General features: G+C 43.4%; 2 protein-coding genes across 3 annotated transcripts in view; both read left to right on the forward strand.

Moving 5' to 3' along the window:
* Positions 1–26,668, forward strand: part of LOC139471260 (DNA ligase 3-like) — a 58,343-nt gene extending 31,675 nt beyond the window's left edge. The window contains exons 10-12 of one of the 2 annotated variants that reach the window (XM_071253557.1): positions 24,354–24,484; positions 25,728–25,797; positions 26,132–26,668. In XM_071253557.1, the coding sequence (XP_071109658.1) occupies positions 24,354–24,484; positions 25,728–25,797; positions 26,132–26,233 (303 nt within the window). In that variant the 3' untranslated portion in view covers positions 26,234–26,668. The remainder of the gene's footprint in view (positions 1–24,353; positions 24,485–25,727; positions 25,798–26,131) is intronic. The other variant, XM_071253558.1, reaches the window with a different exon arrangement.
* On the forward strand, positions 1,201–11,976 carry LOC139471403 (DNA ligase 3-like). The gene is made up of 7 exons (XM_071253769.1): positions 1,201–1,262; positions 1,998–2,846; positions 4,466–4,597; positions 5,847–5,953; positions 7,503–7,547; positions 10,514–10,600; positions 11,893–11,976. The coding sequence occupies exons 2-7, from the start codon at positions 2,552–2,554 to the stop codon at positions 11,974–11,976; spliced, it is 750 nt and encodes a 249-aa protein (XP_071109870.1). The 5' UTR covers positions 1,201–1,262; positions 1,998–2,551.
* Positions 26,669–27,774: the final 1,106 nt, after the last annotated feature.

Genomic DNA, 27,774 nt, shown 5'->3' on the forward strand with positions numbered 1-27,774 from the left:
AATCACTGGATTGTCTGGTCCATACTCGATTATTTACAGACCGCCGTCATATAGCTGGAATATTGCTGAGCGCGGCGTAAAGCAATAAACCAACCAACCAACTAATCAAATGTGGACCACAATATTCGTGAGCAGAATCCTTCACGATTTCAAATTTATCCTGGATCAACGCTGGCGACCCCCCCCCCCCCCCCCCCCCCACGCCCTTTGCAGACGTGAAGGATGTTGGATGATAAACAAAATCTCACCCTCGTGTCCTCGTTTTTTTCACTTTTATCAACTCCTGTTGATATATTTGATATCAAAAGACACTCGGTGAGATTCTCTATTTTTTACTGCAATCATTCTTAATAGTGTTGATCCAAAAACCTCTCATGTTTTAAAAACATCTCATTATATTGATGAGAACTATACCTTCCAAACTATTCAAAGTATATCAACATTTTAATTTCAACCCATAAACAGTCATATCCTTTGCACAATTTGAAAAAAATAAATTATCTACCACTTCATTTGACATATACTCAACAGTTTCCAAATTAAAATATGAGGTTTCTAATCTATAGTTAGACTACCTCTAAGTTCAAGTCACGGAAGCTTAATAGATCTCCTTACTATCCAATTTCTATCGGTTTCGTTGTCTTCGTTACGGGGCCGTTTCAGCCAATGAAGGGTGGGGCTGTTTTGTCCTAGGTACATTAAGGAATGTGCGGTCGTATTCAAACGCGGAAGTAAATTAAGCGTTTTGATTGGTCCACGTGATCATATTGACAGCCGAACGATTGACCGGATCTATGATTAGTTTGATTAAGCCTGAGGCGATTCACCAAGGCAATATTCTCGACGATACATACACGAGAAGGAAGGTGTGATCTGCACTGTGACGCACTGACAGTCCTCGTGTGATTGAATCTGTCCACTGTTGCGGTATCTCGTGTACTGTCAGGTATGTTATGTCAAATTACATGTGATCTACCTGTGATCTACCTGTGAAGCATATTCGGATTGTCTATAGCACCCACTTATAACAAATGCATCACTGCGTATCATTTCTCCGAATCTGCACGCTACTAGTAAGCATATCGACAGGTAAATGATCTTAGAAACCTTGAGACATGTTCGTATACCGCTTTCTTACCGAATGTAAACATATAATTGGCGCATGCGCAGCGTTTGTTTACGAGCTCAAGCTCTGGGTGACTCGCTGTAAAGACGTTCCAGGGGATTTACTGCATTAAGTACGCAGAACAAGCATGTGACAGGTGGGTTGATGGATAGGTAAATCATTTCTTGTTTGATAGGTATCTAAATTTTAGATAAGATGTGTATTTTGGTGCTGTGAAACTATCCGCGCAACTCGTTCCCAACACAGACCTCGTTCCTCAGGGGCACGGTGGCCCAGTCGTCTCAGGTAGTTCAGAGTTGCGTCCCTTGGGCACGCCAGAAACCTGTAACTGTGGGTTCGAATCCCGCTTCACCTCGATTATGTTTCTAGGTTTGTCAGCATCATACCCATGCTCCTGGGTTTCACCAAAGTGGTAAATGTCTCAGACCTGCATCACTTCGGGCTTTCCTCCCATATGATGTTCTGTCATTTAACTGGAAAATGTTTCAAAGCAGCATTAAACAGAACTCACTCTATGAAATAATCAAGTCTGCAAAATTCCTTTTAATATTTCTCAATCACAGACATTTTATCAAACACAAGTGGGCACACATTGAACTCAGTCTTTGATACAGTTTATCATCCAAAACTGGCTCCCACAGGAGATATTGCTTGGGTGAGATCAAGAGATATATACATTGTAAATATTGCTGCAATGAAATTGCATCACAATGCTTTGCAAACCATTGATGGGTTAACAAATTCATGTTAACAAATTCATGTTTAACAATCGACCAAATCTGTCATTATTATGGAGTTAGAAGACACCAAGGGCTGAAGTCCCCGAATAGTTTCCAGCAAATATCTAATTTTCCTTTTCTTCATGTTTCAGATAAAGAATGAGTGATTGATCAAAAGTTCTCAACAGATCAATTTTCTCACCAGAGCCATTCGCACCTCCATTATAGAATACACCCACATAGTGTATAGAATACACCCATATAGTGTATAGAATACACCCACATAGTGTATAGAGTACACCCCATATAGTGTATAGAATACACCCATATAGTGTATAGAATACACCCCATATAGTGTATAGAATACACCCCATATAGTGTATAGAGTACACCCCATATAGTGTATAGAGTACACCCACATAGTGTATAAAATACACCCACATAGTATATAGAGTACACCACATAGTATATAGAGTACACCCATATAGTATATAGAGTACACCACATAGTATATAGAGTACACCCATATAGTGTATAGAGTACACCCATATAGTGTATAATATAGAATACACCCTCTGGATGCATCAGGCTGCAATTTTACACTCCCCAGCATTAAACCATCACTTAGCAACCCCCACCTAAACTGTTACTGTTTCATTTCACCTAAATACAGTTACAGTGTCAATATTTATGTACTGACTTCATAATGTCTGGAAATATCTTCTGTATCACACTTGCAGTATCGGGAAGGTCAATTTGTAGAAATTGTAACAAGTATATTGAAAAAAAAACATTAAGAATTGGGAAAGATATTCCTAACCCATGTGACGATAATGACGAGGGCTGGGGTGATGTGACTCTGTGGTACCACCCGGTCTGCATGTTTGAAGAGTTTGACAAGGAGAAGGCAAAGGAAAGGAAGATCAAGGCCCCGGAGGATATATATGGATTTAAAGAACTAAAACAGGGTGAAAAGGACACCATTCTGGGATTCATTAATAGTGAGTCCTGTTGTATATTATACCATGCATACAGAGCTCCAGATAAGCTGTGTATCTGCGTAAAATACGCATCAGAAATGCAGAAATACGCAGTAAAATAAAATCCAAGTGTATCAAATACGCAATGAACATTACAGATTCGCTACAAAAATAAATACTTGTGCGTATCATGAAAATATTGTGAAGTAACCCTGCGTATTCGATTAGCAAATCAGCAACTTATTTTGAAATTATAAATGGACATTCCGTCAACCTTGCCAAACTCCACGATGACAGTTACATCATGATCATTTGCCATCACACTTTCTTGTGGAAGTATCGTGGTATTTTTGAGTCCTATAAAGCTCTCAAACCCACACGACACCAGTTTGCAGGGACTAGATGAATAGTGTTTTTAAATATTTAACTTAAATACCCACACGTGTAAAAACTAGTGGGTAACAGAAATTTGAATACCCAGATAGAATTACTGATACCCAATGATTTTAAAATGCATGGGTAAAATACCCACAACACCAAAAGCTTATCTGGAGCTCTGATGCATTGATCAAGACATCACTGGGAAATAACCATAGATGTGAACGATGCATCGGTGGATCGCACTGTTTTACTTCCCGATGCAAGTATCGATCACAATCGCACACTAAGTTCAAAATATTGATTCTTACCTTCAGTGTGTTTTCTTTAATAGCTGTTACCATGGTTACACTAGGCGACTATGCTTGTCGTAAGAGGCGAATAATGGGTCGGATTGTCAGGCTTGCTGACTTGGTTGATGCATGTCATAGATCCCAATTGGGGTAGAATAGGTCCTCAGAAAAACATGCTTGTCGTAAAAGGCGACTATGCTCGTCGTTAGAGGTAACTAATGGGATCGGGTGGTCAGCCTCGCTGACTTGGTTGATGCATGTCATTGACCCCAACTGGGGTAGAATAGGTCTTCAGCAATCCATGCTTGTCGTAAAAGGCGACTATGCTTGTCGTAAGAGGCGACTAACGGGATTGGGTGGTCGGGCTCGCTGACTTGGTTGATGCATGTCATTGACTCCAACTGGGGTAGAATAGGTCTTCAGCAATCCATGCTTGTCGTAAAAGGCGACTATGTTTGTCGTAAGAGGCGACTAACGGGATTGGGTGGTCGGGCTCACTGACTTGGTTGATGCATGTCATCGATCCCATTTGGGTAGATCGATGCTCATGTTGTCAATCACTGGGTTGTCTGGTCCTGACTCGATTATGTTACAGACAGCCGTCATATAGCTGGAATATTGCTGAGTGCAGCGTTAAACACCAAACAAACAAACAAACAAACAAACATCATCAGTATGCTAGGTATTTGGCCACCCTGACTATGAAAGAAATTGCTCGGGTACCACAGATACAAGTATCATGATACCTATCAGATCGGGAGCAAAGTATCGTGATATGTATCAGACTGTACAGTTGGTGCATCATCCTAGCCCAACATTCTACTGTGACAAAATAAACATCTACACTCTTTGGTCTTCCTTCCACATCAAGCTGACACGCTGTGATTTAACTGAAGTCCTGTTCAGAGAGGCGTTTAGTCCAACACACGCCAGGTCCTACTAATTGACATACTCCCCTCACATTTGCAGATGCTAACATGAAGAGGGAGGACAACTCTCTCTGTCAGTTCCGTTCTCTCTGTACCAGGATATCTGAAGAAAAGAGTGGCACCAGCAAGACCGCTGTTGTCTCCGACTACCTCAAGAAGGGAAACAGTGGCAGTAAGTTGACACAGATCATCTAAACTCATCATGACATGTCAGTTTTATTTATAGAACTGTTTTTAGCGTTGGACTACTATAGGGGTTTGAGTTACATAGCCAATTCGTAATTGATATTATTCTTTACATTATATTTGTTTGCTCTTTTCTTCACATTTGTCCGGGGCGGTGGTATCGCCTAGTGGTTAAAGTGTTCGCTCATCATGGTGAAGACCCGGGTTCGATTCCCCACATGGGTACAATGTGTGAAGCCCATTTCTGGTGGCCCCCTACCGTGATGGTGCTGGAATATTGCTAAAAGTGGCGTAAAACCATACTCACTCACTCACTTCACATTTATCAACATATGATGCATGTCGCGAGGTAAGACCTGTTTTATTGCAATACAGATCTTGAATATCGATCAAATCGTCTTGACTGGGCGCCGCCGTTTTGTTTGAAGCAAATGCATGTGATATGAGAGATGGAATCTGATTAGTCAATTGAAGGGATGTAAAAGGGACATAGAAGGGACATAACTCGTAACAGTGGCGCTACAATCGAACCACGAAATTCCAGCCTTGTTCGACAAGGGTGGAAACTGGATTTTTACAGTCAGTTATCTCCCTTGCCTCGTATTCTCTTTCTATCCAGAGCTAGTATTTTGGTAATTATATTGGTAATCTGCGATCGTGAAAAACATGTACTGGACCCAGGGGTAAGTGTAGGTTTACTGAAATATAGAGAATGTGGCCTCGGGAAGATGGGTTTAACTCAGCTTCTACAGTATTGTTGTCATCGCTTTATATGAGGGGCCGTCGGAGGGCCTAGTGGTTAAAGCGTTCGCTCGTCACGCCGCAGACCCGGGTTCGATTCCCGACATGGGTACAATGTGTGAAGCCCATTTCTGGTGTCCCCCGCCGTGATATTGCTGGAATATTGCTAAAAGCGGCGTAAAACCATACTCACTCACTCACTCGCGTTATATGGCTGTGATGACATCAATGTGATGTAAAAGTTCAACTTACAGTAAAGTTCCTAATAATATATGTTATCACTTTTTATGTGATATCAATGTAATGTAAAAGTTCAACTTACAGTAAAGTTCCTAATAATATATGTTGTCATCACTTTTTATGTGATATCAATGTAATGTAAAAGTTCAACTTACAGTAAAGTTCCTAATAATACGTGTTGTCATCGCTATGTATGTCTGTGATCTTTTTGATATGATGAAAACTCCACTCCAGTCCAATTGTGTCACTTCCAGCCGGCTTCAAGGGCGATGTCCACATGTTGATGAAGTGGTTGTTGCCAGGTGTTGTCAAGACCGTGTTTAATCTCGACGACAAACTACTTGTCAAGCTATTCAGTCAAGTTGGTACTTCTTTTGAGATGCTTTTGTTCCCTCTCCAGTTGATTTATTGTTTAAAAGTCAGGCTGAACTTGACATTAAGCGGAAAAGTTTGTCAAATTTAGCACAAATTTAATTAAGATTTTATAACATTAATTATTTTAACTAAACATACTTAATGACTATTCCTAAGTATTACACTTCAATATCTTGTTGGGTTCTGAAGGATGAGAGGGAATGGATGGCCCAGTCGTCTGAGGTGCCGCGATTCGCTGTGCAGAATTGCGTACTTTGGGCTTCAACATATGATTGTAGGTTTTAATCCCGGTTCGCCCCGATTATTTCTAGGTTTGTCAGCACCATACCCATGCTCGTGGGTTTCACGCCTGAGACCTGCATCACTTCGCACTTTCCTCCCACATTAAGCTGACATGCCGTGATATAACTGAAATACTGTTGAAAGCGGATTTAAACCCATCTCACTCACTCACTGAAATTTGTATGGGTCTTCATGGCTTGCAGTGCATGTATGATACGTGTCGATGTATTCGTCACCATAACATGCAGCTTTTTAAATTGAGGGCCTGAAGAGTTTGGTCATGTTGTATTTTCAAAACTTTAGGATCGCAAGTGAGTGAGTGAGTTGGGTTTTACGCCGCTTTTAACAGTATTCCACTTATATCGCGGCGAGTCAGCTTAATGTGGGAGGAAAGCCCGAAGTGATGCAGGTCTCTGACGTTTACCACTTCGGTGAAACCCACGAGCACGGGTATGGTGCTGACAAACCTAGAAACATAATCGGGGCGAACTGGGATTCGAACCCACAATCATAGGTTTCTGGCGTGCCCAAGGGACGCAACTCTGCACAGCGAATCGTGGTGCCTTAGACGACTGGGCCACCCGTGTCCCCCTTTAGGATAGTGAAGCCAAGTAATTAAGAATAGTGTGTTTTAAGCGATGCTGTCAAATGTCCAATTGTGGCATTTTGGGGGTATGCATTTCTGATCTTCATATTTCACAGGAGGGTTTCTGTACCAGAAGATGTGTTATGTAAGCAGTGTTGTAGATGAAAAGAAATTAATATTTTGTTTGAATTTTTTATGATTTTTATAAAAAATTATATAAATTGTATTCTTATTAATTTCTTAATGGACCGCCTCCGTGGTCTAGTGGTAGAGCGTCCGCCCGGAGAGCGGAAGGTCCGGGGTTCGATCCCCAGCCGCGTCATACCAAAAGACGTTAAAAGATGGTACTTGTTGTTACCCTGTCTGGCGCTTGGCATTAAGGGGCTAAAACAAGGACTGGTCGGCTCGGAGTCAGTATACTGTGTCTGAGTGGGATATTCATGTTAAACTGCGGCATGGTATCTCAGTGAGCTAGCACTATAAATTGGCATTAGTCCGGACTAGTACAAGCAGCCACACAAACACACACACGTACAGCTGTACATGCACGTCGCTATATAAGTGCAATAATCTTGGACGCGACGTTAAACCCCATTTCACCTCACCTAATTTCTTAATGAAGCTGAAAATGGATGATAGTGTCATGTTTTTTTATGTTTGTGTGCAGATTTTTGATACAAATCAGAAGGCGATGGAGGAGGATCTAGACCAGGTATGTTATAGGTTTTGTCTTGTTTCAGCTTGTTCAATGATGGACAGAAAAGACGAGATATAACAAGGGTCCTCTTTGAACCCCTGGAACTGTCAAATGTGAGGGGGCGGTCGGGTAGCCCAGTGGTTAAAGCGTTCGCTTGTCATGCCGAAGACCCGGGTTTGATTCCCGACATGGGTACAATGTGTGAAGCCCATTTCTGGTGTCCCCCGCTGTGATATTGCTGGAATATTGCTAAAAGCGGAGTAAAACCATACTCACTCACTCTCTCACTCAAATGTCAGAGTTACTGCTCACTTTGAAATATCGGTATCAAATTAGCAGACATGCTCATTCTGTAAAGTCTGATGAATGCCTTTTTTATTTCTTACACTTGCAAATGTTTTAATTAGACATAAGAATGGCTAAAATAAGTAAAATAGGCTGATTTTATATTTCTACTTCAAGAGAAAATCTAGATTTGAACAAATCTGTGGCCCAAAATATACCATATGTTTCTGTTGACTTTTATCATATCATGGGTGGGTTTCTCGGCAGGATTAAGCCAACTGTTAAAAACGATATCTGTTGGAGTCAAATGCGGATAGAGATGCAAATATCAAAGGTCAAGTAGGGACTACTTTCACAGTTTATAAACAAACATGGCGTCGCCCTTGTCATTCGGCGATCAAGTCAGAATTAACCATCAGGAATCTCAAGAAACAATTGGGATAATGCTATCATTGTCAATATACTGTCTAATATACTGAAACTCAGTGTCTAACTGTGATGTAGCTAAGACATTTTTCAAGTTTGGGCAATTTTGGAGATATAAATTGCTAAACTTTTTTGCGAGAACACTTTAGCCAAACGGGATCAGTTTTCATATCTGTGCTTGTACCTGCGGCTTGGAACCTTTCCATAACTTCGTAACGTTATGGCAGGACAGGCTGACTGTCCACAATGCCTGATTGGCTGTGACATTAGACTGGGGTTAGAGTTGCCTCCCTTTGATAAAGGGCAGTTACTCTATCGGACAGACCAATGGATTGCCTCAAAAGGCAAGTTAAACAATTTGTGTAGGCAATTGTTGTTTTGCATATATGTAGCTATGCCACTGTATAAGAAACAGGTTTCAGTTGGAACTATTTTGGCTACTGTCACTGTCCGACTGACACATTACTTACCCTCTGACTTAATATATATTAATGCGCACATTCCAGGAAAACTTGCAACGTTTAGGTAATGTTTGTGAGAGATGGTTTGTGAGATTTGTGCATAGAATTAAAGAATGACATTATATGATAAAGAGGTTATCACGCTTGTGTGTTTAGGGATGTTAAATGTCCTGTATTAGAAATAAACACTTTGTGATCAGCTCGCCAAGGCTCGTGATAACGTCTATTTATTGACATCTTCTGAATAATCAGCTTCAATATTAGAAAACCGCTTGCCCCCGAACTAAAAAAGATTAAGATTAGGGACACATTTAGCATTATCTATACATTAAGTGTTGTTGTAGGACCAATTCTAAGATGCCTCACTATAAGATCAAAGGCGATGACTGTTCTTTATCCTGCAGTAATGTACATTTTTTTAGTTACTTCATAATGGTGTGATCTCACAATGCGGTTAAAACTACCTCCCATATGAACTAACATGTCCTTGGTAACACCCTTCTTTCAATAGTGTCAAGATTTGTCAAGCAAGATAGCACATCCACAACAATAATGGATCAGTGAAATATGTATCTTTAAACTTGTTGAATAATTGAATGTTATTGCCTGGAAGAAATATGGCAAGGTGATGTCAGCCAGCTCTTACAAACATTCGAACCACGGTGTCCATAGCACAGCAGCCACAAAGTTGTCCGATGCCCACAGAATTATGGCTTTGTGTCTTTGGCACAGGCGTTGGCAATCCATGTAGCGTGGCACACCTGTTGCTCAGTGTTGCGCATGTAGCAACATGCTGCCGTCGAACATAACGAAAGCTGTTGCTCTTCCTCAGCTATGGGTCACGCCATATCACGCTCCAGGCCCGATTCACTTGGGTTGGAACTGTACTAACGTCAAAGCACTTGTACGCAAGCATCCTTGTGCTTTAACTGTGATAGTTCAGGGCAAAACTATACTTTATTACAGTACACGGGGGTAGAGCAAACTCTATTTCTTTATTGTTGGATAAACAAAGTAAAGTTCTCTTTCATATGATTTTGTATGAATTAAATTTTTTTGCTAATTTTTCAACTTGTGCGGATAATGTGGGCCAAAGAGCGCCCTTTTTATACATATTTCGGAGATAAACCTGTTGTGTTTTGAAATTTTAGAAATCTGAAGATAAGATACCTCTTATTTCAATTGGGAACCCAATCTCATTAAAATCAGACCTTAGTTCTTGCTACCGCTAAACAAAGATCTGAGGACATCCAATTACGGGTCACGTCAGACCGACCTTGCATGAACCTTGACCGACTAATGGAATGACCAATCAGAAACCAGCTTTCTCGTGCTTTACGGCACAAATTCCAAATTGGCGACTACGCTTCGAAACATATTTTGACAAATTCTCGATTACAAATTTGAAACCTTAACAAAAAAACATTCTGGAATGACTAATAGATGGTCTAGAATGTAAGGATTCAGCGACGCACTGATTGGTCGGATGAAAGGTCGTTCTGACGTGACCTCAAATGGGATGTCTTCAGATGTTGGTTTAGCGGTAGTGAGAACTAGGGCTTCAGCGTTCCTCAGCGTCATGGTAGAATTATATGTATATCACAGTGTGTCCTGGTATGTGTGACTCTGTGTACAGTAAACTTTGTTTATAATGAACACGCTTAGAATGAACTGACCATATTACAAACTTATTTTTTAGTACCGGCCAGTTGTTGTATACATGCTGTATATATATAAAGTTTGTAGTCCCTTTGAGTTCGTTATAACCGTAGTTTACTGTATATTACTGCTTAATGTGTGTTTGTACAGGGAGATGTGTCCAGGACAGTCAAGGTGTGTTTTGAGAAAAGCAAAAATGTGACACCATTGAAGGAGAGTATGGTGTCCTTGAGAGAGGTGTGTAAAATAGTCTGTATATATAATTTCTATATCAGCCTATCATGTCGGGACCAATATAGATATATTGCCCTAGTGTGTTATAAAGAGGATAGTGATATTGCCTAGTCTGCCTGATAATGATGATAAACTAGATGTGAAAAGAACTGGTTTCCTTAGTCATGAATACAGAGGTTAATGTTGGTTGGTTGGTTTGTTTGTTGTTTAACGCCGCATTCAGCAATATTCCAGCTATATGACGGCGATCTGTAAATAATCGAGTCTGGACCAGACAATCCAGTGATTAATATCAGGAGCATCGATCCACGCCATTGGGATTGATGACATGCATCAACCAAGTCAGCGAGCCTGACCACCCGATTCCGTTAGTCGCCTTCTACGACAAGCATAGTCACCTTTAACAGCAAGCATGGGTTGCTGAAGACCTATTCTATGAATCTTCACGGGTCAGAGGCTAATGAGAGACATGGGACAGAAGGATTGGCCAGTGTTTTTAGGTTAGATCTTTAGTTGTCAGATGCTAGCAGAATAGCAGTACGGCTTAATGACAACAATACCAACATGTGTCCTGATAATAATAATACCGTATTCGACGTAATAAGCCCCCAGGTCGCTCTCAAAATAAGAAAAAGGGGCTAAAATAAAATTTTGGTGAGAAAACCCCCCAGAGTTGAACGATTGTAAATTTCGTGGACAGCCTGAAATGATACAAAGAATTATACACATTAGATATATTTTTCAAAATTTAATTGCCCATAATTAAGGGTGCATATAACACATGAGTCTGTATTATACACGAATAAATAAGTCTTGTGTACATTGATCAATCGGAAGGGGTGCTAATTGGGATTGTTAACTAGCCAATGTAGTAGCAAATATCACCGTGGGCGCTTATCAGAGCGGGGTGCTTATTACGTCGAATACGGTAATGATATGGTGTATGTTTAATATTCTCCATGTTATGATGCAGTGTTTGACACAGGTCCAAGGTACCGGCACAAAGAAAAGTGTACTGGGACCTGTTCCACAAAGCGAACTTAGTGCTATGTTGGTCGTAACTCCCATACTTTATCATAGGCTTACGATCAACGTAGCGCTAACATCGCTTTGTGGAACGGAGCCCTGGTCCTGCTGGGTCTCTACTTGACCAAGAAAGGTCTTAAATCACAGAAACTTCATCATGTTCACCAACAAGTGAGCGTGCATACTTGGACTGAGAACCAGTGAAGGAGGTGACTCCTGAACCATGCAGGGTTGTTTAGGGTCATGACTGTAGACGTCTTGTGTTTCAGATCCATGGCCTCCTCACTTCACTGTCTCAGTCCACCTCGGAGAAAGGAATACTCAAGATGCTGTCCAAAATCATCAAGAGGTGATTTGAGATGTAGCATGCGAGGTATAGCCCAGGCATCCCAGGGCAATCCTCAAAACTTTTAAACTGGTCCCTGAACAGACTCTGATCACACATTCACTAACCTTGATCCAACATTTACTGACCCATGATCCAACATTTACTGATCCATGATCCAATATTTACTGATCCATGATCCAACATTTACTGACCACCATGACCCAACATTTACTGACCACCATGACCCAACATTTACTGACCACCATGACCCAACATTTACTGACCACCATGACCCAACATTTACTGACCACCATGACCCAACATTTACTGACTACCATGACCCAACATTTACTGACCACCATGACCCAACATTTACTGACCACCATGACCCAACATTTACTGACCACCATGACCCAACATTTACTGACTACCATGACCCAACATTTACTGACCACCATGACCCAACATTTACTGACTACCATGACCCAACATTTACTGACCACCATGACCCAACATTTACTGACCACCATGACCCAACATTTACTGACTACCATGACCCAACATTTACTGACTTCCATGACCCAACATTTACTGACTACCATGACCCAACATTTACTGACCACCATGACCCAACATTTACTGACTACCATGACCCAACATTTACTGACCACCATGACCCAACATTTACTGACTACCATGATCCAACATTTACTGATGTATGATCCAACATTTACTGACTACCATGATCCAACATTTACTGACTACCATGATCCAACATTTACTGACCCATGATCCAACATTTACAGACCCATGATCCAACATTTACTGACCACCATGACCCAACATTTACTGACCACCATGACCCAACATTTACTGACCACCATGACCCAACATTTACTGACTACCATGATCCAACATTTACTGACCACCATGACCCAACATTTACTGACTACCATGACCCAACATTTACTGACCACCATGACCCAACATTTACTGACTACCATGACCCAACATTTACTGACCACCATGACCCAACATTTACTGACCACCATGATCCAACATTTACTGACCCATGATCCAACATTTACTGACCACCAAGACCCAACATTTACTGATGTATGATCCAACATTTACTTGCCACCATGACCCAACATTCACTGACCCCCATGATCCAACATTTACTAATCCATGATCCAATATTCACTGACCACCATGATCCAACATTTACTGATGCATGATCCAACATTTACTGACCCATGATCCAACATTTACTGATGTATGATCCAACATTTACTGATTCATGATCCAACATTACTGATGTATGATCCAATATTTACTGACCCATGATCCAATATTTACTAATGTGTGATCCAACATTTACTGACCCATGATCCAACATTTACTGATGCATGATCCAACATTTACTGATCCATGATCCAATATTTACTGATGTATGATCCAATATTTACTTACCCATGATCCAACATTTACTGATGTATGATCCAACATTTACTGATTCATGTTCCAATATTTACTGATGTATGATCCAACATTTACTGATCCAGGATCCAATATTTACTGACAACCATAATCCAACATTTACTGACCCATGATCCAACATTTACCGACCACCATGATCCAACATTTACTGATGTATAATCCAACATTTACTGATCCATGATCAAATATTTACTGACCACCATAATCCAACATTTACTCACCCTTGATCCAACATTTACTGACCCCCATGATCCAACATTTATTGACCACCATGACCCAACATTTACTGACCCATGATCCAACATTTACTGACCACCATGATCCAACATTTACTGACCACCATGATCCGACATTTACTGACCACCATGATCAAACATTTACTGACCCATGATCCAACATTTACTGACCACCATGATCAAACATTTACTGACCACCATGATCCGACATTTACTGACCACCATGATCCAACATTTACTGTTGTATGATCCAACATTTACTGACTACCATGATCCAACATTTACTGTTGTATGATCCAACATTTACTGACCACCATGATCCAACATTTACTGACACCATGACCCAACATTTACTGTTGTATGATCCAACATTTACTGACTACCATGATCCAACATTTACTGACCACCATGATCCAACATTTACTGACACCATGACCCAACATTTACTGTTGTATGATCCAACATTTACTGACACCATGACCCAACATTTACTGTTGTATGATCCAACATTTACTGACTACCAAGACCCAACGTTTACTGACCACCATGATCCAACATTTACTGACCACCATGATCCAACATTTACTGACACCATGACCCAACATTTACTGTTGTATGATCCAACATTTACTGACACCATGACCCAACATTTACTGTTGTATGATCCAACATTTACTGACTACCATGACCCAACATTTACTGACCCATGATACAACATTTACTGACCACCAAGACCCAACATTTACTGACTAGAATGATCCAACATCTACATCTGACAATGCCATGAAACAATTATCTTTCATCCTTTGAGGTTGAAGTTTGTCATGTGATGGGCTTGTTTGTTTCAGATGTACAAGTGATGGGCTTGTTTGTTTCAGATGTACCAGCGATGATCTGATGATGGTAGTTCGCGTCATCAAAGACGACCTTGGCATCAACGCGAAGGCAAAACATCTGTAGGTAAATCGTCCTTGATTGGTCAGTGTTTCATAGCTCCACTCTATTATGGTATTCACCCTGGACACGTTCACAACCAAAGCTTCATTTCAAAAGTGACAACACCGTCTCCATGTTTCTGATCAACTTTTGCTCAGAATTACACATGAATTTGGGGACTGTGAGATAGCCTAGTAGTTGAAGCATTCGCCCTTAGCAGCGAAGGCTCTGGTGCGATTCCCCAAATGAGTACAAAGTGTGAAGCCCATTTCTTGTGTTCCCTTCCATGAGATTACTGCAATATTTCTGTCATAGCGACTGATTTACGACATCCATTGTCTGAAGAACATTTGATTGCAAAGGCTCATTACCCTGGAGCCATGACATCTATATGCCTTGAAACACTTAATTACTGTTATTTATAAGATGCTAATCCTATTTGTTAATCCCCATTTTTGTGTACATCGACCGTCTGCCATCCTGAACAGGATGTGCAAGTATGTCACTGATGATTTACTGTTTACATTTATATTTATTACTTACTAAATGTCAGGTGACCTTGGCTATATAAGCCTTGGTCCAGAGGAGATTGGGAAGGAGAAGAAACGTCTTACCCTTAGCCTAGCTACAAACATTAAATCATCAGTGACATACTTGCACATCTTTAGACAATGGGTGTCGTAAATCAGTCACCATGACATTTCTAAAAGCGGGATAAAACCATACTTATAGCTAAAATGGATAGAATTATCATGAAACCCCCCGCATGTTATCAGAAATCAGCGGGCCACTGTAACTTGATAATGCCCTCATATTGCTTGACGACGGCCATTATCACGCCCGTTGTTAGGTGATGTCATAGGGTAGGGATAGGTGACGTCACGTTCAATAGCGACGTCACCTGGTTTGTTCTATGACGTTTCCATATTTGTAAAAGTGGGTCACTGACATTTGTGTTGATTGCAGTAAATGTTTCAAAACCGATATTGTTGTTTCTTTTTATTTGATAACAAATTCTATCCATTTTAGCTATAATAATGGTAACACTATTTTTCAGGGCATTATCATTTGCAGAAGCCCTTGGTCTTTTCAACTGCCCTTCTTTGTCGGACAGTTAATGGAAGACCTCAGGCTTCTGCAAAGGATAATGCCCTGAAAAATAGTGTTTCCCTTATATTACTCACTAATCAGAATGGGAATATGTCGTAGTTCCACATCAATAATTGAGGCCTCAGCTGTATTAGCCCTCTAAAGACTTACTAGAATCAGAAGCCTGAAAAATACGAACCTTTAGCTGGAAAGTAATTTTCCTGACCAGTGATGAATATTAAGGTGGGAACACATTCCCAGTCCATTTTGAGACCTCCCACAATCTCATTAAAATCAGATCTTAGTTCTCGCTACCGCTAAACAAAGATCTGAAGACATCCCATTAGGGGTCACGTCAGAACGACCTTTTATCCGATCAATCAGAGCGTCGCTTACCAGATTATGAAAGTGACAGTTGGAATGTGATTTCTAATCATGCAACCTCGAAAACTTTAACATTGGGTATTCTGAACGATAGTTACGTGTTTGACGACTGAATCCTTACAATCTAGACCATCTATTAGCCATTCCAGAATGTTTTTTTCGTTCAGGTTTCAAATTTGTAATCGAGAATTTTGTCAAAAATGTTTCGGGGCGTAATCGCCATTTTGAAATTAGTGGCGTAAAGCACGAGAAAGCTGCCTTCTGATTGGTCATTCAATTGATCGGTCAAAGTTCGCACAAGGTCGGTATGATGTGACCCATAATGGGATGTCCTCAGATCTTTGTTTAGCAGTAGCGAGAACTAAGGTCTGATTTGAATGAGATTGGACCTCCCACAGCAAGGGGAGTGAAGTGCTGGGGACACTGCTGCTTGTTTCAATCATGAAAGAGACTGTGTAACTTCTTTGGATGGCTATTTATGGCAGTTTAGAGTCATCTTTATCTTTGATCACAGATTAAATGGCCTTCACCCAAATGCATATCAAGCCTTCCAGATTTCTCAGAACCTGAAGGATGTCGTGGAGAGGGTTCAAGCAAACACACTGGAGAGCATGCCAGGCTTGAAGGAGAAGGAGGTGAGAATCTGAGCCTCACCCTTGACTCGTATATTCCCATAGTCAGTCTTCAGTACTTCCTATGTTGTCAGTCTCCCTTACTTCCCATGTTGTCAGTCTCCTGTACTTCCCATGTTGTCAGTCTCCCATACTTCCCATGTTGTCAGTCTCCTGTACTTCCCATGTTGTCAGTCTCCCATACTTCCCATGTTGTCAGTCTCCTGTACTTCGCATGTTGTCAGTCTCCCATACTTTCCATGTTGTCAGTCTCCCATACTTCCCATGTTGTCAGTCTCCCGTACTTCCCATGATGTCAGTCTCCCATACTTCCCATGTTGTCAGTCTCCCATACTTCCCATGTTATCAGTCTCCCATACTTCCCATGTCAGTCTCCCTTACTTCCCATGATGTCAGTCTCCTGTACTTCGCATGTTGTCAGTCTCCCATACTTCCCATGTTGTCAGTCTCCTGTACTTCGCATGTTGTCAGTCTCCCATACTTTCCATGTTGTCAGTCTCCCATACTTCCCATGTTGTCAGTCTCCCGTACTTCCCATGATGTCAGTCTCCCATACTTCCCATGTTGTCAGTCTCCCATACTTCCCATGTTATCAGTCTCCCATACTTCCCATGCAGTCTCCCATACTTCCCATGTTGTCAGTCTCCCGTACTTTCCATGTTGTCAGTCTCCCATACTTCCCATGTTGTCAGTCTCCTGTACTTCCCATGTTGTCAGTCTCCTGTACTTCCCATGTTGTCAGTCTCCTGTACTTCCCATGTTGTCAGTCTCCTGTATTTCCCATGTTATCAGTCTCCCATACTTTCCATGTTGTCAGTCTCCCATACTTCCCATGTTGTCAGTCTCCTGTACTTCCCATGTTGTCAGTCTCCAGTACTTCCCATGATGTCAGTCTCCCGTACTTCCCATGTTGTCAGTCTCCCATACTTCCCATGTTATCAGTCTCCCATACATTCCATGATGTCAGTCTCCCATACTTTCCATGTTGTCAGTCTCCAGTACTTCCCATGATGTCAGTCTCCCATACTTTCCATGATGTCAGTCTCCCATACTTTCCATGTTGTCAGTCTCCCATACTTCCCATGTTGTCAGTCTCCTGTACTTCCCATGTTGTCAGTCTCCTGTACTTCCCATGTTGTCAGTCTCCAATACTTCCCATGTTGTCAGTCTCCTGTACTTCCCATGTTGTCAGTCTGAAGTACTTCCCATGATGTCAGTCTCCCATACTTTCCATGTTGTCAGTCTCCCATACTTCCCATGATGTCAGTCTCCCGTACTTCCCATGTTGTCAGTCTCCCATACTTCCCATGTTATCAGTCTCCCATACTTCCCATGTCAGTCTCCCATACTTTCCATGTTGTCAGTCTCCCATACTTCCCATGTTGTCAGTCTCCAGTACTTCCCATGATGTCAGTCTCCCATACTTTCCATGTTTACAGTCTCCCATACTTCCCATGTTGTCAGTCGCCCATACTTCCCATGTTGTCAGTCTCCCATACTTCCCATGTTGTCAGTCTCCTGTACTTCCCATGTTGTCAGTCTCCAGTACTTCCCATGTTGTCAGTCTCCCATACTTCCCATGTTGTCAGTCTCCCATACATTCCATGATGTCAGTCTCCCATACTTTCCATGTTGTCAGTCTCCCATACTTCCCATGTTGTCAGTCTCCTGTACTTCCCATGTTGTCAGTCTCCAGTACTTCCCATGATGTCAGTCTCCAGTACTTCCCATGTTGTCAGTCTCCCATACTTCCCATGTTTGTCAGTCTCCCATACATTCCATGATGTCAGTCTCCCATACTTTCCATGTTGTCAGTCTCCCATACTTCCCATGTTGTCAGTCTCCTGTACTTCCCATGTTGTCAGTCTCCAGTACTTCCCATGATGTCAGTCTCCCGTACTTCCCATGTTGTCAGTCTCCCATACTTCCCATGTTATCAGTCTCCCATACATTCCATGATGTCAGTCTCCCATACTTTCCATGTTGTCAGTCTCCAGTACTTCCCATGATGTCAGTCTCCCATACTTTCCATGATGTCAGTCTCCCATACTTTCCATGTTGTCAGTCTCCCATACTTCCCATGTTGTCAGTCTCCGATACTTCCCATGTTGTCAGTCTCCTGTACTTCCCATGTTGTCAGTCTCCTGTACTTCCCATGTTGTCAGTCTCCAATACTTCCCATGTTGTCAGTCTCCTGTACTTCCCATGTTGTCAGTCTCCAGTACTTCCCATGATGTCAGTCTCCCATACTTTCCATGTTGTCAGTCTCCCATACTTCCCATGATGTCAGTCTCCCGTACTTCCCATGTTGTCAGTCTCCCATACTTCCCATGTTATCAGTCTCCCATACTTCCCATGTCAGTCTCCCGTACTTTCCATGTTGTCAGTCTCCCATACTTCCCATGTTGTCAGTCTCCAGTACTTCCCATGATGTCAGTCTCCCATACTTTCCATGTTTACAGTCTCCCATACTTCCCATGTTGTCAGTCGCCCATACTTCCCATGTTGTCAGTCTCCCATACTTCCCATGTTGTCAGTCCTCTGTACTTCCCATGTTGTCAGTCTCCTGTACTTCCCATGTTGTCAGTCTTCTGTACTTCCCATGTTGTCAGTCTCCTGTACTTCCCATGTTGTCAGTCCTCTGTACTTCCCATGTTGTCAGTCTCCCATACTTCCCATGTTGTCAGTCTCCTGTACTTCCCATGTTGTCAGTCTCCTGTACTTCCCATGTTGTCAGTCTCCTGTACTTCCCATGTTGTCAGTCTCCCGTACTTCCCATGTTGTCAGTCTCCCATACTTCCCATGTTGTCAGTCTCATGTACTTCCCATGTTGTCAGTCTCCTGTACTTCCCATGTTGTCTGTATCCCATACTTCCCATGTTGTCAGTCTCCTGTACTTCCCATGTTGTCAGTCTCCTGTACTTCCCATGTTGTCGGTCTCCCGTACTTCCCATGTTGTCAGTCTCCCATACTTCCCATGTTGTCAGTCTCCCATACTTCCCATGTTGTCAGTCTCCTGTACTTCCCATGTTGTCAGTCTCCTGTACTTCCCATGTTGTCAGTCTCCTGTACTTCCCATGTTGTCTGTATCCCATACTTCCCATGTTGTCAGTCTCCCATACTTCCCATGTTGTCAGTCTCCCGTACTTCCCATGTTGTCAGTCTCCCATACTTCCCATGTTGTCAGTCTCCCATACTTCCCATGTTGTCAGTCTCCCGTACTTCCCATGTTGTCAGTCTCCCATACTTCCCATGTTGTCAGTCTCCCATACTTCCCATGTTGTCAGTATCCCATACTTCCCATGTTGTCAGTCTCCTGTACTTCCCATGTTGTCAGTCTCCTGTACTTCCCATGTTGTCAGTCACCATACTTCCCATGTTGTCAGTCTCCTGTACTTCCCATGTTGTCAGTCTCCCGTACTTCCCATGTTGTCGGTCTCCCGTACTTCCCATGTTGTCAGTCTCCCATACTTCCCATGTTGTCAGTCTCCTGTACTTCCCATGTTGTCAGTCTCCCGTACTTCCCATGTTGTCAGTATCCCATACTTCCCATGTTGTCAGTCTCCTGTACTTCCCATGTTGTCAGTCTCCTGTACTTCCCATGTTGTCAGTCACCATACTTCCCATGTTGTCAGTCTCCTGTACTTCCCATGTTGTCAGTCTCCCGTACTTCCCATGTTGTCTGTATCCCATACTTCCCATGTTGTCGGTCTCCCATACTTCCCATGTTGTCAGTCTCCCATACTTCCCATGTTGTCAGTCTCCCGTACTTCCCATGTTGTCAGTCTCCCATACTTCCCATGTTGTCAGTCTCCCGTACTTCCCATGTTGTCAGTCTCCCATACTTCCCATGTTGTCAGTCTCCCATACTTTCCATGTTGTCAGTCTCCCATACTTCCCATGTTGTCAGTCTCCCATACTTCCCATGTTGTCAGTCACCATACTTCCCATTTTGTCAGTCTCATGTACTTCCCATGTTGTCAGTCTCCCATACTTCCCATGTTGTCAGTCTCCCGTACTTCCCATGTTGTCAGTCTCCCGTACTTCCCTTGTTGTCAGTCTCCCATACTTCCCATGTTGTCAGTCTCCCATACTTCCCATGTTGTCAGTCTCCCATACTTCCCATGTTGTCAGTCTCCCGTACTTCCCATGTTGTCAGTCTCCCATACTTCCCATGTTATCAGTCTCCCATACATTCCATGATGTCAGTCTCCCATACTTTCCATGTTGTCAGTCTCCAGTACTTCCCATGATGTCAGTCTCCCATACTTTCCATGATGTCAGTCTCCCATACTTTCCATGTTGTCAGTCTCCCATACTTCCCATGTTGTCAGTCTCCGATACTTCCCATGTTGTCAGTCTCCTGTACTTCCCATGTTGTCAGTCTCCTGTACTTCCCATGTTGTCAGTCTCCAATACTTCCCATGTTGTCAGTCTCCTGTACTTCCCATGTTGTCAGTCTCCAGTACTTCCCATGATGTCAGTCTCCCATACTTTCCATGTTGTCAGTCTCCCATACTTCCCATGATGTCAGTCTCCCGTACTTCCCATGTTGTCAGTCTCCCATACTTCCCATGTTATCAGTCTCCCATACTTCCCATGTCAGTCTCCCATACTTTCCATGTTGTCAGTCTCCCATACTTCCCATGTTGTCAGTCTCCAGTACTTCCCATGATGTCAGTCTCCCATACTTTCCATGTTTACAGTCTCCCATACTTCCCATGTTGTCAGTCGCCCATACTTCCCATGTTGTCAGTCTCCCATACTTCCCATGTTGTCAGTCCTCTGTACTTCCCATGTTGTCAGTCTCCTGTACTTCCCATGTTGTCAGTCTCCTGTACTTCCCATGTTGTCAGTCTCCTGTACTTCCCATGTTGTCAGTCTCCTGTACTTCCCATGTTGTCAGTCTCCCGTACTTCCCATGTTGTCAGTCTCCCGTACTTCCCATGTTGTCAGTCTCCCATACTTCCCATGTTGTCAGTCTCCTGTACTTCCCATGTTGTCAGTCTCCTGTACTTCCCATGTTGTCTGTATCCCATACTTCCCATGTTGTCAGTCTCCTGTACTTCCCATGTTGTCAGTCTCCTGTACTTCCCATGTTGTCGGTCTCCCGTACTTCCCATGTTGTCAGTCTCCCATACTTCCCATGTTGTCAGTCTCCCATACTTCCCATGTTGTCAGTCTCCTGTACTTCCCATGTTGTCTGTATCCCATACTTCCCATGTTGTCAGTCTCCCATACTTCCCATGTTGTCAGTCTCCCGTACTTCCCATGTTGTCAGTCTCCCATACTTCCCATGTTGTCAGTCTCCCATACTTCCCATGTTGTCAGTATCCCATACTTCCCATGTTGTCAGTCTCCTGTACTTCCCATGTTGTCAGTCTCCTGTACTTCCCATGTTGTCAGTCACCATACTTCCCATGTTGTCAGTCTCCTGTACTTCCCATGTTGTCAGTCTCCCGTACTTCCCATGTTGTCGGTCTCCCGTACTTCCCATGTTGTCAGTCTCCCATACTTCCCATGTTGTCAGTCTCCTGTACTTCCCATGTTGTCAGTCTCCCGTACTTCCCATGTTGTCAGTATCCCATACTTCCCATGTTGTCAGTCTCCTGTACTTCCCATGTTGTCAGTCTCCTGTACTTCCCATGTTGTCAGTCACCATACTTCCCATGTTGTCAGTCTCCTGTACTTCCCATGTTGTCAGTCTCCCGTACTTCCCATGTTGTCTGTATCCCATACTTCCCATGTTGTCGGTCTCCCGTACTTCCCATGTTGTCAGTCTCCCATACTTCCCATGTTGTCAGTCTCCCGTACTTCCCATGTTGTCAGTCTCCCATACTTCCCATGTTGTCAGTCTCCCGTACTTCCCATGTTGTCAGTCTCCCATACTTCCCATGTTGTCAGTCTCCCATACTTTCCATGTTGTCAGTCTCCCATACTTCCCATGTTGTCAGTCTCCCATACTTCCCATGTTGTCAGTCACCATACTTCCCATTTTGTCAGTCTCATGTACTTCCCATGTTGTCAGTCTCCCATACTTCCCATGTTGTCAGTCTCCCGTACTTCCCATGTTGTCAGTCTCCCGTACTTCCCTTGTTGTCAGTCTCCCATACTTCCCATGTTGTCAGTCTCCCATACTTCCCATGTTGTCAGTCTCCCATACTTCCCATGTTGTCAGTCTCCCGTACTTCCCATGTTGTCAGTCTCCCATACTTCCCATGTTGTCAGTCTCCAGTACTTCCCATGTTGTCAGTCTCCCGTACTTCCCATGTTGTCAGTCTCCCATACTTCCCATGTTGTCAGTCTCCTGTACTTCCCATGTTGTCAGTCTCCAGTACTTCCCATGTTGTCAGTCTCCCATACTTCCCATGTTGTCAGTCTCCAGTACTTCCCATGTTGTCAGTCTCCCATACTTCCCATGTTGTCAGTCTCCAGTACTTCCCATGTTGTCAGTCTCCCGTACTTCCCATGTTGTCAGTCTCCTGTACTTTCCATGTTGTCAGTCTCCCATACTTCCCATGTTGTCAGTCTCCCATACTTCCCATGTTGTCAGTCTCCAGTACTTCCCATGTTGTCAGTCTCCCGTACTTCCCATGTTGTCAGTCTCCCATACTTCCCATATTGTCAGTCTCCCATACTTCCCATGTTGTCAGTCTCCAGTACTTCCCATGTTGTCAGTCTCCCATACTTCCCATGTTGTCAGTCTCCCATACTTCCCATGTTGTCAGTCTCCCATACTTTCCATGTTGTCAGTCTCCTGTACTTCCCATGTTGTCAGTCTCCCATACTTCCCATGTTGTCAGTCTCCCGTACTTCCCATGTTGTCAGTCTCCTATACTTCCCATGTTGTCAGTCTCCAGTACTTCCCATGTTGTCAGTCTCCCGTACTTCCCATGTTGTCAGATCCCGTTAGTCGCCTTTTATGGCAAACTTGTGTTGCTGAAGACCTATTCTACCCTGGAGCTTCATGGTGCCTACATACATTTATACCAAGTTGACTGGGAATAATTTGCTTCAGCATGTTCAGTGCTTACAAAATCACTGTAGTATCGATAACATTGATCCTTCTCTCTGGATGACAGTAGAACTCTGACAGAAGAGAAACTTATGTTGCAGCATACAAGAGATTTGCTGTGTGGTTTCTCTAAACTGATCCCACTGAGAAGTAATTCCTCATGTCCACAGAGAAGTAATTCCCCATATCCACAGAGAAGTAATTCCTCATGTCCACAGACAAGTAATTCCTCATGTCCACAGAGAAGTAATTCCCCATGTCCACAGAGAAGTAATTCCTCATGTCCACAGAGAAGTAATTCCCCATGTCCACAGAGAAGTAATACCTCATGTCCACAGAGAAGTAATTCATCATGTCCACAGAGAAGTAATTCCCCATGCCCACAGAGAAGTAATTCCCCATGCCCACAGAGAAGTAATTCCCCATGTCCACAGAGAAGTAATTCCCCATGTTCACAGAGAAGTAATTCCCCATGTCCACAGACAAGTAATTCCTCATGTCCACAGAGAAGTAATTCCTCATGTCCACAGAGAAGTAATTCCCAATGTCCACAGAGAAGTAATTCCCCATGTCCACGGAGAAGTAATTCCTCATGTCCGATGTATTTCAGCGTAAACCAGAATGCAAGACGGCCCCAGCAGCCAGCCCGTCCAACGTATCGGCCAACATCTTCACAGGCTGCAAAATATTCCTGCCAGAAACCACTGACAACTTCAAGGAGCTCAAGCAGTATATAATAGAGTATCCTTCACTTCAGTGTCAATACTTCATGGGTTTTTATACACTGTGGCTCCATATCTTGACATTGTAGCTCCATACCTTCTGTGGCTACGTACCCTAGGAGTGTGGCGCCATACTCTGACACTGTGGTTCAGTACCCTGACACTGTGGCTCAATGCCCTGACACTGTGGCTCCATACCATGACACTGTGGCTCCATACCCTGATACTGGCTCCACACCTGCTGTGGCTCCACACCTGCTGTGGCTCCATACCCTGACACTGTGGCTCCTTACCCTGACACTCTGGCTCCATGCTCTGACACTGTGGCTCCTTACCCTGACACTGTGACTCCATGCTCTGACACTGTGGCTCCATACCCTGACACTGTGGCTCCATGCTCTGACACTGTGGCTCCATACCCTGACACTGTGGCTCCATGCTCTGACACTGTGGCTCCTTACCCTGACACTCTGGCTCCATGCCCTGACACTGAGGCTCCTTACCCTGAGTGTGGCACCACGCCCTGACACTGTGGCTCCACACCCTGACAGTGACTCCATGCTCTGACACTGTGGCTCCTTACCCTGACACGGTGGCTCCATACCCTGACTGTGGCTCCACGCCCTGACGCTGTGGCTCCACGCCCTGACACTGTGGCTCCATGCCCTGACACGGTGGCTCCATACCCTGACACTGTGACTCCAAGCCCTGACACTGTGGCTCCATGCTCTGACACAATGGGTCCATGCCCTGACACTGTGGCTCTATGCCCTGACACTGTGGCTCCACGTCCTGACACTGTGGCTCCACGCCCTGACACTGTGGCTCCACGCCCTGACACTGTGGCTCCATGCCCTGACACTTTGGCTCCACGCCCTGACACTGTGGCTCCACGCCCTGACACTGTGGCTCCATGCCCTGACACTGTGGCTCCATGCCCTGACACTTTGGCTCCATACCCTGACCCTGTGACTCCACACCCTGACACTTTGGCTCCATACCCTGACACTGTGGCTCCACACCCTGACACTGTGGCTCCACACCCTGACACTGTGGCTCCACATCCTGACACTGTGGCTCCACACCCAGACACTGTGGCTCCACATCCTGACACTGTGGCTCCATACCCTGACACTGTGGCTCCACATCCTGACACTATGGCTCCATACCCTGACACTCTGGCTCCATATTGACTCTCCCAGACTTCTATTCCATGAATATGGTTTAAAAGCTGCTATGTTCTTGTCCTTAACTGTTGTCAGTTTTGACGGTGAAGTGTTGTCCGAGGCCAGCAAGAGATCAGCTACACATATCGTGTCTTCTAAAGGAAAGGTGAGTAGTATCATGGAGAAAGATGTAGCTCACCTGAAGAAATCAGGCGGCCATCTGAACACCATAGCTGGGCACACAGAGCTCCACAGCCTTTGGAGTTTCAGAAGAGATATAAAAAATGTGTAAATTAATAACTGACTGACTATTTGATGACGGACAATGTGCATAGATATAAACTCACTTGACTTTTGGTCAGGTGAGTTCAGATATTTGGGTTTTGTCAGTAGCAAGAGCTATGAAATAAAAGAACTATGTTAGAAACCATGAGGCTGGAAAATATTAAAGTGATTAAATGTCTTTGTTGTTGCTATTGATCATCGTTCTTCCATTCCAGATGAGCACAGTGAGTGGCAAGGTCAAGGTCGTGACCCCTGATTGGCTGTGGCACTCAATCAAGAAGAAACAGCTTGCATCCACTGAAGAGTACAAGCCCTAACCATGCACATTCAGACTTTTATCATGTTTTACATATAACAAATCTTAATAATACATGTGTTGGCCAGAGCTTATTCAGTTGACACGTACAGTGGCTTCAAAGGTCACAATATTGCTAAATAATACTCGCCCGATGAAGATACCACTGTTTCATAACAATAAGCTGGTATTACGCAGTGTTTAATACCAACGCACATACTTATGTACTGCGGGAACAAGTTTCACCATAAAATATATTTTATGGTCTTTTGTTTCACTAACAAACATTAAAAACTCTTAACATGCCTGGACTTATTCAATGACATTGCACTGCCTCCGTGGTCTAGTGGTAGAGCGTCCACACGGAGAGCGGAAGGTCCGGGGTTCGATCCCTGGCCGCGTCATACCAGACGTTAAAAGATGGTACTTGTTGTTACCCTGTATGGCTCTTGGTATTAAGGGGCTAAAACAAGGACTGGTCGGCTCGGAGTCAGTATACTGTGTATGAGTGGGTAATCATGTTAAACTGCGGCATGGTATCTCAGTGGGCTAGCACTATAAATCGGCATCAGTCCGGACTAGTAGAAGCAGCCACACAAACACACACATGTACATGCACGTCACTATATAAGTGCAATAATCTTGGACGCGATGTTAAACCCAATTTCACCTCACCTCAGTGACATTGCTGGTACAGATGATAGGTCATTGAGAGGACCTCATGCACAGTCAATGACCCCAGCCAAGTTGCTAGGCTCGTGTCACACAACACTGTTTCTTGCAATAGAATTCCACAAGTTACGTCAGTGGGCATTGTAATGTGATTGTAAACTTTGTGGTGCAGGTTCCTGTTCCATTAGGCAATCATAGTGCAGCGATAGTCGTAAGTTGATGCATATGGGAGACACAATAACCGTAGTGCTGCAATAGCTTTCTGGAACGGACGGATTCTAAAGGTGAGCCATTGTATGGTATTTAATTAATACATGTCAACATTTATGTGTTTGAAGTATTACTCCTTTACACTGATGTTATTTATTCATTTCGCACTGTAGGCCATCGGCCCAGTGTACATGAGTTAAGTTCTAGATAATTTTTGTCATTAAACAATTACCACGTGACTAACCACAGGTCCGGGTAGTACCCGAGTTACCCGTCCCAGCCCTAAAATCTGGTTAATATCACAGTGGAGTTCATAGTAGGGCTTAACATCAGGGATCTGGAAATAGTTTTTTGCCAATCTGACATCGTCATTTTCGTCACGCCCACCTCATATCTGAGGTGCTTGATGTCCATGCATGAATAAAAAGAATAAACTCAAGTGTCACTTTCATAACATGTATACATGATATATATACAATTTATTAACAATTCAATGAGACTAAGGGGGGAATGGGTGGCCCAGTCGTCTAAGGCGCCGCAATTCGCTGTGCAGTGTTGCCCCCCTTAGGCACGCCAGAAACCTATGATTGTGGGTTCGAATGCCAGTTCGCCCCGATTATGTTTCTAGGTTTGTCAGCACCATACCCGTGCTTATGGGTTTCACCGAAGTGGTAAACGTCT

Source organism: Haliotis cracherodii, unplaced genomic scaffold (genome assembly GCF_022045235.1).
Source record: "Haliotis cracherodii isolate W230 unplaced genomic scaffold, xgHalCrac1.p SCAF_22, whole genome shotgun sequence".
NCBI lineage: Eukaryota > Metazoa > Mollusca > Gastropoda > Lepetellida > Haliotidae > Haliotis > Haliotis cracherodii.